This window comes from Akebia trifoliata, chromosome 4 (genome assembly GCF_017979445.1).
Source record: "Akebia trifoliata isolate Shusen 1 chromosome 4, ASM1797944v1, whole genome shotgun sequence".
Taxonomy (NCBI): Eukaryota; Viridiplantae; Streptophyta; class Magnoliopsida; order Ranunculales; family Lardizabalaceae; genus Akebia; species Akebia trifoliata.
The window spans coordinates 29,679,889-29,689,658 of record NC_141378.1 but is presented as its reverse complement, the minus strand read 5'-3'; the positions used below and the strand labels follow the sequence as shown (position 1 = coordinate 29,689,658).

The following is a 9,770-nucleotide window of genomic DNA, read 5'->3' as shown; positions in this document are numbered from 1 at the left end:
AGGGGAAAAGAACAAAGATAGTAAAATTGGAGGGATATTATTGAAAGAGGAGGAAGCAAGATGAAACAAAAATAAAGTTGAAAGAGTGAAGATGAAAGGTAATAAAATGGGAAACTGTGGATCCCACTCTAATGTAGTTGAGTTGAATATTTATGCAATTAACTATAATGGAAATGGTACCCAACATTGTGTTTTATTATATACTAGAATTTGTCCATGCCCCATCCTCTTAGGGGTTAAAGGGGTAAAAGAGAAAAGATAAAATTAAAGGGGTATAAAGCTAAGAGGACATTATTGAGAGGGGAGGGGACGGCAAAGGAAAGACATTAAAGTTGAAGGGGGAGAAAAGCAAAGACAACTATAATTGTAGACATTTATCCCCTGTAATTATAGCTAGAGTAGGACTCATCATTGTGTTTTATTATAGATATATAAGTTTATCCATCTATATCAACCTATTTTTCCTGAGCTCAACTTGAGGCATTGTTTTGCCGTCAAATGCACCAAAAGCCTCTCTGGGATTTTGATAGGATTGGTCTATTTGCACACACCAAAATAGCGAATTGTACCCACTTAAATGACTCCTATTAAAAGAAAAAAAACAAAAACAAAAACCACAATTTTACCCTTCTGTTTTAGCTTATTATACACACCTTCACAAAAGGATTTGTGTAAAAAAACCCACCAATTGGAAAAAAACCCTTCACTCCCTTCAATTGAAACCTATAAATTTCTACCAAAAATTTTAAATTCAAATTAATTTGCATGGATAAAGGAATAACGACCATTGAACTCAGGTATTCACTTCTTTGGAGTTCATCGATAGATTTGAAGCAATGGAGGCAAATTTTATAAGATTTTCTGATTCATCTGTTTTTTTTTTTGGTTTTGATAATGTTATCTGATATGGATGGACCATCGGCAAACTCAGCCCAGCCCACCCAAAAGAGGGACTAGGTCCTTGATTGTAAGCCCGTAATTTGAGTCCATTAAATTCAGGTTGGCTGAGGGCTTAACAGTAATTAGCCATTGGTCAGGCTTGGATTTGAATATTAAGATCATGCAAAAAGCATGAAAAATACAATAAAGACCTGACCCAATCAGATAAATTACAGATCCAGCAGAACACCATGCAATAAATTACGCATAGTGAGTTAAATACAACCCAAAAATCTGTTTGCTCAAATAGTTTGAAAGCATACATATTTTCTATAAAAACAAGTACTACACACCATTGTTCTTCAACAATACACAAAAGGTAAATATATTAACCTGAAATCAAACACTAAGCTGATTACGATACTGAAAAACTTGATTCATCAATAAAGAAAGCTGATTAGGAATCCCTATTGAATTGAACCATTTCAAAGTTTAGAGGTTGCAAGTTTAATGAGATCCTTCCTAAGAATTTTTCCAGATGGATTCTTGGGGATTGCAAGTATAAACACGACTCGTCGAATCCTCTTATATGGAGCCACCTGAGAACATTTTAATATGGTCAGATGAAAACAATAACGGATTCCAACATTAATCTTCTAGATTTTGAGATTTTACCTGTTTTGCCACGAAGTCCATGACCGCATTCTCCGACAAATTACTTCCGGTTTTTCTTACCACATATGCCATGGGATACTGTCCAACCTCCTCATCCGGAAATCTGTTATCCAATGAAACATAACTAAGTAATCCTCATTTAGAGCAGTTATGATTTCAATGGAAGAGCTTCTATAAGAATCATGACACCGAGATTGTTTATTTGGTGACAATATTTAGTTTAGTGCTTTTTAGGGTGTAGAAACACTTAACTGGAATTTTGTGCATTTAGTTAAAAATAAAAATAAAAAACAGTTTCTTTGGTTATTAGCTTAAAAGATTTTGAACATTTTGGTCAACTTAAAATTTAAACCCTAAAAACCATTTCAGGTGGATTTTGGTTATCAACTTAAATATATATATTTTTGAATAGAATATTATGGACGTTTTTGGCATTTTTGTTTTTTTTGTCTCCTAACTTTTCGACCTAATTTCCACATAATGTATAATACAAAAGATGATGCAGGGTATCTTCACTTCTATAACAATCACAATTGCAAGATTGTTGGTTTGGTGACAATATTTTGATAAGTGCCTTTTAGGGTTGATAAATGCTTTAAGAAATTGTAGGGTGTTTGGTTAAAAACCAGCTTCTATAGACATTTCAGTCATTAACTTAAGGATTTTAAACATTTCAGTTATCAACTTAAAACCATTTCAGGTGTATTTTGGCTATTAACTTAAATATTATGGACATTTTCTCTAATTTCTTTGATGCCAAGAGAGTTCTTTGAAGGGTTACTCCGTTTGCTATCTGCCTGGGAGATTTGGAAGGAGTGAAACACAAGATGCTTTGAAGACAAGGGTGTGGATGCTTCAAAGGTTTCTTTATCGGTAATTTCTTGTATCTTTTTTTTTTTTTTGTGTAAGGTGTTTATCGAGTTTAGGTGAGTGTGCTTCGAGAACTTTGTTGCTCGGTAGGATTGGCTCTGTTCTATTTCCTTGCCTTCGTTGTTCTGTATCTTTAGTTGGTCTTCTCAACCACTCAATCAATAAATTTCGTTATTGATCAAAATATCTATCTATCTATATATATATTATGAACATTTTCATCCAAAATAAATTTAGGATTTTTTTTTATATACTAAATGTTCCGATCCAATTTCCACAGAAGCTAGAATTCAAAATATGATGTGGGATAACTTCACTTCTGACATGCTTTTAGATTCCGAGTCCTACCAAATAATAATTTGACTCCGAATCCAGGGCCCTAGAAGCTACGGTAAGTGCTACGTTTAGCTTCATTGGAAGCGAGAATGCAAGTTGTCATTCTTATTAAAATGTAATTTTATATCTAAATAAACCTAATCTAATGAAAGAGAAGAAGACATACGGAATGACGGCAGAGTCACTGATTTCCGGGTGAGACAGCAACAAGGCCTCTAGTTCTGCAGGAGGAACCTACCAAATCAAAAGATTTAAAATCCATTAGAGGAAGTCAATTTAGAATTTACTGATTCATAAAAATCACTAGTGATTATTAGAGACCTATATTAGAATTTTTGTTATATATTGAGAAGAACAGGAGGACTAGAACTTAGTGTCTACTATACTTATGTAGATAATAAGATGTTACATTAACCTGATAGCCCTTGTATTTGATCAACTCCTTCAATCTATCAACCACAAAGATGTATCCATCCTCATCAATGTAACAGAGATCACCTGTTCTCAACCATCCCTCAGAATCTAGAGTTGAGGTAGTTGCTTCTGGGTTGCTGAAATAACCTACAACATGTTCATCAATTAAAGTTAGGAGCTACATAGCATACACTATATCACGAGGGATGTTATGTACATTTAGACACAAATTTGGAGTCTCGGAGACAATTTTGCTGTTTCAATTTTCAGATATATAATGTAAAATGTTTTAGGTTTACCAAGAGTGAAATTGAATAGGGAAACTAGAATTTCAAGGTTACAGAGGTCAGAGAGAGAGAGAGAGAGAGAGGTATAGAGAAATCCCAAGCTGTAACTTCTTATTAGACACAGCTGTTCAAAACACTTCCCATGAAGATGATTAGGACCAAACCCTATCAAGCCAATATTTGGTTAATGCAACATTTTGATGCCAACAGGCGTCAGATCGCGATCATGAATCCGGAATTTCTTCACGAATTCTAAGGTGCCAATCTCTGAGATGAGCGACTTTCTGTTTGAGTGTAGAAAATCGGCACGTGTTAATAATCAAAATAAAACACATATCAAAGATATAGGGAGTATGCCAAAAAATTTACATGGTTCAACAAGATTGCCTACGTCCATGGGTGATGAGATCCTTTCAATATTTCTATCAAACCCAGGCATGAAGGAGGGATAGGACGTCCTCTCTTGATTCACAAGTAGGTGGAAAATTAAATTTGTATTTCCATTATTTTCGAGGGATCTACATAAGAAAGAAGTTCATCTGAAATAAAATATTGAAACTAACCAAATTTCCTATCAAACACCTCCCGCCACCTAAATGCATGGTTTGGGGATGTAACATAGCAAGATACTAATTTATAGAAGAGCCACAGAGAGAAGAACAGATGATTAGGAAATGAAAATGGGCAGTAAAACATTGTTGGGGAACTGGGTTACATGATGCAAAGAGGATGTCGTTCAATATGCTAAATCCTAAAAAGTTGATCATCGTCATTGTCATCTACATCTTATTGGTCCATAATGGAGTTGATCCACACCAAATTTGTTACGGTGCATATGCAAGGGACATCTTCCATGACTCTAGGATCATTGAATATTGAATGACTCCATGCTCCAATTGGAAATACATCAAATGGATGTAAGAACTGCTTTTCTAAATGGTGATTGGAAGAGGAAATTTATATGGACCAACTTGAAGGCTTTGTAATTCAAGCCCTGGAAAATAAAGTGTGTAGACTTAAAAAGTCTTTTTATGGCCTTAAGCAGGCTCCCAAGCAATGGCATGAGAAATTCGATAAAGTATGGATCTCAAATGATTATAATTTTAATGAGGCAGAGAAATGCATATATAATAAATTCATTAATAATTCAGGAGTTATTATCTGTTTGTATGTCAAGATATGTTGATCTTTGGCACTAATTTAAAAGTGACAAAAAGCACAAAACAGTTTTTAATGAAAATCTTTGATATGAAATATTTGGGTAATACATACGTTATTCTGGGAATTAAAATAATTACAAATAAAGGAAGGATAATTCTATCTCAGTCTCATTGCATTGAGAAAGTGCTTAAGAAATTTATCAATATGATTGTAACCCAGCTAAAACACCTTATGATCCTAGTAGTAATCTAAAGAAGCATATATGAGCTGCCATATCTCAGTTAGAATTTTCTGAAGTGATTGGCAATCTATTCTAATGTATATCATGAACTGCACTAGGCCTGACATTAGGTATGCAATAGGGAGACTTAGTAGATATACTAGTAACACTAGATATGAGCATTGAAATACTTTAATTATGGTATTGAGGTATTTAAATATTCTTTAGATTATGGGATCCATTTCGGGAGATATCCAGTTGTATTAGAGTGATATAGTGATGCAAATTAGCTTTATGACTCTAATGAATCTAAATTTACTAAAGGATATGTGTTTACTCTTGGAGGTGCAGTGTCTTGGAAATTAACCAAGCAAAGTTGTACAGCCTGGTCCACTATGGAGTCGGAGTTTATAACTTTAGATAAAGCTGGAGAGGAAGCATAATGGATTAGGCCTTTTTTAATGGACATACCATTGTGACCAAAGCCGGTGATAGCCAAGCTACTATATTAAGAGCTCAAAATAATTCCCATAAAAGGAAGTCACAACATAATCGACGTAGACACAATAATGAGCGACAGTTGTTGAAAGGAGATTACTGTGATTGACTTTGTGAAGTCAAAAGAGAATTTGGCATGTCCTTTAACCAAAGGATTGGCTAGAGAGAAAGTCTATAAAATGTAGAAGGGGATGGGCTTAAGCCTATTGAAAAATAAATCGCCAACAACAGAACCCAACCTAAGTGATTAGAGATCCCAATAACCAGGTTCAAAGGGAAAACAAGTTGTTTGAGTGATTTGTGGAGGTACTACATTATCCATCCCTCTGATGTAGTAGTACTCGTGTATGGTTGAAAGGATGAATTTATAACTCTTAGGGTGTGTTTGATTGCACGGCAAACTCTAAGGACAATAGTTTGCAGTAAAAATAAATAAAAAATTACCAGTGTTTGAGTGCAAAACAAATAAGAAAAACGGGAAATTGGTTTGCCACAAGCACAAGATTTGCCGCTTGAGGCAAAAAACCTTTTCTCACCCTTCTGCCTAAGAAAATGATTTGCCACGGCACCAAAATTTAGATCTCATATATGCCCTCACTTATAAGTTTAAACTTAACATAATCAGGTCATTTTGGTCAAAACCCAATAAAATCTCAGCCCCTATAATCAAGGTGGTTAGTTTTCAAAAATACAGAAGTATCCTTTTTTACTATATAATCTTCAAAAACTCTTTAATCAATATTTTAAATTACAAATAAGCACTTTTGATACATGTGCGTAGCACATGCCACCTTTTGTTTTAATTTAGAGAGATATTGACTAGGCAGAGAGAAAATTGTGAGAGAACATGGTTAAACGAGAAGCAAATCCTCTATAGCATGTTTTTCCTATTAAAACTTTTTCCAGAGTTAAGAGAGTGCAACTTTGAGGGGGAAAAATACATAGCCTGATCAAAAGGCTCCTTTGAAAATTGTCTGCCAAAGAGTGCCAGTTTGAGGGGGAAAAAAAAAAAAACAGCCCTCTAGGTTCATGATTTAGTTCAATTTTTTTTTTTAAGAAATAAAAATCTAAAAGAAAAAGGAAGGACAAAAAAACAGACCACTCATTTTTGCCTGATCAAAGGCTCCTTTGAATATTGGTCACCACTGAACTCTCAAATTTAAACAATCAGATTCTCTATCTTGTCGATGTGACACTCTCAATTCAAGTACCTGCATAAAAAAATGTGCTATAGACGATTCACTCTCAGATAAGCATTTTGATTTTACTATTTCTCTATCAAGTGTTAGGATATGTTATTTTATTAATTTAATTTAGTATGTTATATGTAGGATACCTTATTTTAGTAGTTTTATTAGTTGAAGAGTCTTTAGCTATTGATCAAGAGTTTTATTATTTTAGGACTCCTATTTTATTAATTTAGGCTTCAAAATCCTTTATATTGGAAAATGTAATTCATATTTTGCAAGCGATAAAATAAAATAGTTTCTGAAGGAAGATCCCCCTTGAAGTAGATCAAACTTTTCCATTGGACAGATCCTATTGCCAAGTGGGATTATTGATTCATCAACTTAGCACAGTCTATTCACTATTTTGTAATTAGCAAATTCGAACTGTCTCTATTACAGTATTATGTGAAACCAGCCTTGTAATTGTGCGATTATGTGTTCATGTCTTTGTCTATGCGCACACTTGCATGGAGAGAGGATTCATCATTTGAGAAAAAAAAAAAAAACTTTGCCCGCATAAAAACCAATCTGGTATTTCAAAGAAACCGGATTGACTAATTGTAAGACGCCGTGTATATTGAACATCCTCAATTTACAAAAATACCCATGTTAGGAAGAGTTCAACTTTGAAACAGCCAGGTCGCTTCAAAATTTGGAGGAACCCTCCTCATAACATGACATGTGGCTTTTTGTGTTTATTTCACACCTATACTTTTTCATTAATATTACGCATACCTTCTTGGAGACACTAAGTGTCATTTAAAGGAGAGGGTTCTACCCAAATTTTGAGGCGCAATAGGTGTTTCAAAGTTTTTTCTCGTTAAGAAAGCCCTCAAATACATGCATATGTATATATATTTTTACCAAAATAAAATTCAATATAAGATTTCACAAAATCCCAAATAGATTAATTACATGAATCCGGAGTCAGTCACAGGCATCCACATGTATTGAAGACATCCTCAAATTACAAAAGTACCCCCTCGTTCGATTGGTCATTCAGGACTCCCTGAAATCCTAGATTAACTTTTTCATGAGAAAAAAAATTTCTTTGACCGTCCTCAGATATTGTGAAGAGTTTGACTTTGAGAAGCAGGCAGACCGCTTCAAAATTTCGGTAGAACCTGACATGTGTATTTTTGTATTTATTTCACACCCCTACATTTTCATTAATATTTGACAAATTTCATTGGGACACATATCACCTGATTTGTCATTAATATATTGAACATTCGTGTTTTAATTAATTTATTTATTTTTGACAATATAGGATAAAATAAGAAAAATTGTTTGTTCACAGATATCTAGGATCCCCACCCACGTGTATCGAATGGCATTCTTAATTTTACAAAACTTGACGTGGCAAGTATTGCCACTTATTAGTGTAGCAAACATTTTGTGAGCTAAAAACGACTCGATAAAAAATAAGATAAGAATGAAATCCATAGTGCAGACAAGTCATCCTATTGCATGTAAGACACGTAAGCATAGACAAAAAGAAAAGAAAAACGTTGATTCACTTTACCTTTCATGACCGAAGGTCCACGAAGCCAAAGCTCACCCGTTCGATTCACCTCCAACCCAACTCCCGTATCCGGATCAACAATCTTCCCCTCCATATTAGGCGACAATAACCCAGCCGTACCGTACCTCCTACTCTCCTCCAACGTATCCGTCGACGCGCCAATACCAGCCGTTTCAGTCAGTCCGTACCCTTGAAGTATCCTCACGTTCGGATACTTCTCCAAGAACCCCTCTATCACTTCTTTACTCAAAGGCGCTCCACCAGATAAAACCCATCCCAACGATCCCAAATTGAATCTCCCCCTAATACGATCCGCGTTGTTTATCAATCCGATAAGTATCGGCGGTACAAGAGGCAGATACGTAACGCGATATTTCTCGATCGCCAATAGCATTTCGTCCATCTCGAATTTCGAAAGAACCACGATCGTTGATCCTGATGCAAGTAGACCTGATGCGAACGCAGCTAGACCGTAGATGTGAAACATTGGAACAGTGCACAAAAAGCTCTGCTCTCCATCTTCTAACCTAAATCGACTCAGAATCGTTTGAACCATAGCTATTAGGTTTCGGTGCGACGAAACCACGCCTTTGCTCGCACCAGTTGTTCCAGACGAGTAGAGAAGAGTCGCTGTGTCGTCTTGGCTGACTCGGTCTTTGACTCGGCTTGGACTCGGTTCTTTCTTCATCATTTCTTCCAAAGTAGAAACGATTTTCACGTTAGTGTTACTAACGGTAAGGGATATATCTGAATCGCCGATGAGAACGATTGGGAGATTTGTGGAACCGAATTTTGAGAGGAGAGACTGAGTCGTGAAAGCAATAATCGGTTTGGAATCGGCGATTTGCTTGGCGATTTCTTGAGTTGTGTTGAGTGGGTTGGTTGTGGTAATGATAGCGCCAAGAGACATTACAGAGAGACATATTACAGGGAAGAAGATGGAGTTGGGAGAGAGGAGGAGGACGACATGGCCTTTACGTATACCGAGGTTTGAGAGACATGTACATAAGGAATCAACGGCTTGCCAGACTTGTGGGAAAGTGAGGTGGCGACCGGTGGAGGCGTCGATGTAGGCGATCTTACCATTGTGGGCCCGAGATGAGATGAAGGTTGTGATGTCTAGGGATTCGTTAGATGGGAGAGAGATGGGTTTTCTCTTGCTGTAGAAGACGGAATTCGACTTGCAGAAGCCGCTCCTAGGGTCGATCGACATGTTAGTGTGAGACACACCAGAAACTCTCTCTCTCTCTCTCTCTCTCTCTCTCTGTCTCTGTGAAAGGTGATCGTGTCGTGTACATCAATATTTTGAAGATATAAAGGTGAGAAAATATTAGGGTAATTTACATACTCCCCCCTCTCCTCTTCGCGTTTTAATGAACATTTGAGATGCCCCTTCAATTTCTAAATAAAATAACCTAAATGCCCCTAACCAAAACCCTTTATTTTTCTCCAAGAGTAAAATTTGATGGTAAAAATCTTTCATCTTGCAAGTGGGTAAGTTTCGAGGTCTTGTAAACCTTATAAGTTAGGGTTGAAACCTTGGCATGTTGGAGGATAAACCCAAGTTCAACTCAAGCAGCAGGACTCTCAACCTGAGCTTAATGAAACCTGACCATCGGGTATAAGCTCACTAACCCAAGCTCAACTTGAGCTTGATATTATAAAATTGGATGGAC

General features: G+C 36.0%; 1 protein-coding gene across 1 annotated transcript; it reads right to left on the bottom strand.

Moving 5' to 3' along the window:
- Positions 1–1,116: 1,116 nt before the first annotated feature.
- On the bottom strand, positions 1,117–9,392 carry LOC147404688 (putative CoA ligase CCL5). Its single transcript, XM_086440746.1, has 5 exons — positions 8,095–9,392; positions 3,176–3,321; positions 2,927–2,994; positions 1,555–1,657; positions 1,117–1,478 (listed from the first exon to the last, which is right to left on the bottom strand). The coding sequence occupies exons 1-5, from the start codon at positions 9,305–9,307 to the stop codon at positions 1,365–1,367; spliced, it is 1,644 nt and encodes a 547-aa protein (XP_086296872.1). The 5' UTR covers positions 9,308–9,392; the 3' UTR covers positions 1,117–1,364.
- Between the last annotated feature and the right edge of the window lie 378 nt (positions 9,393–9,770).

What these genes read in the sequence shown, in the direction of transcription:
- LOC147404688 (XM_086440746.1), bottom strand. Translation starts at nt 9,307, where the DNA reads ATGTCGATCGACCCTAGGAGCGGCTTCTGCAAGTCGAATTCCGTCTTC. An exon ending in TCAAATACAAGGGCTATCAG is followed by an intron (nt 2,995 to 3,175) that starts GTTAATGTAACA and finishes TTGATTTGGTAG; the next exon opens with GTTCCTCCTGCAGAACTAGA. An exon ending in AGTGACTCTGCCGTCATTCC is followed by an intron (nt 1,658 to 2,926) that starts GTATGTCTTCTT and finishes ATTGGATAACAG; the next exon opens with ATTTCCGGATGAGGAGGTTG.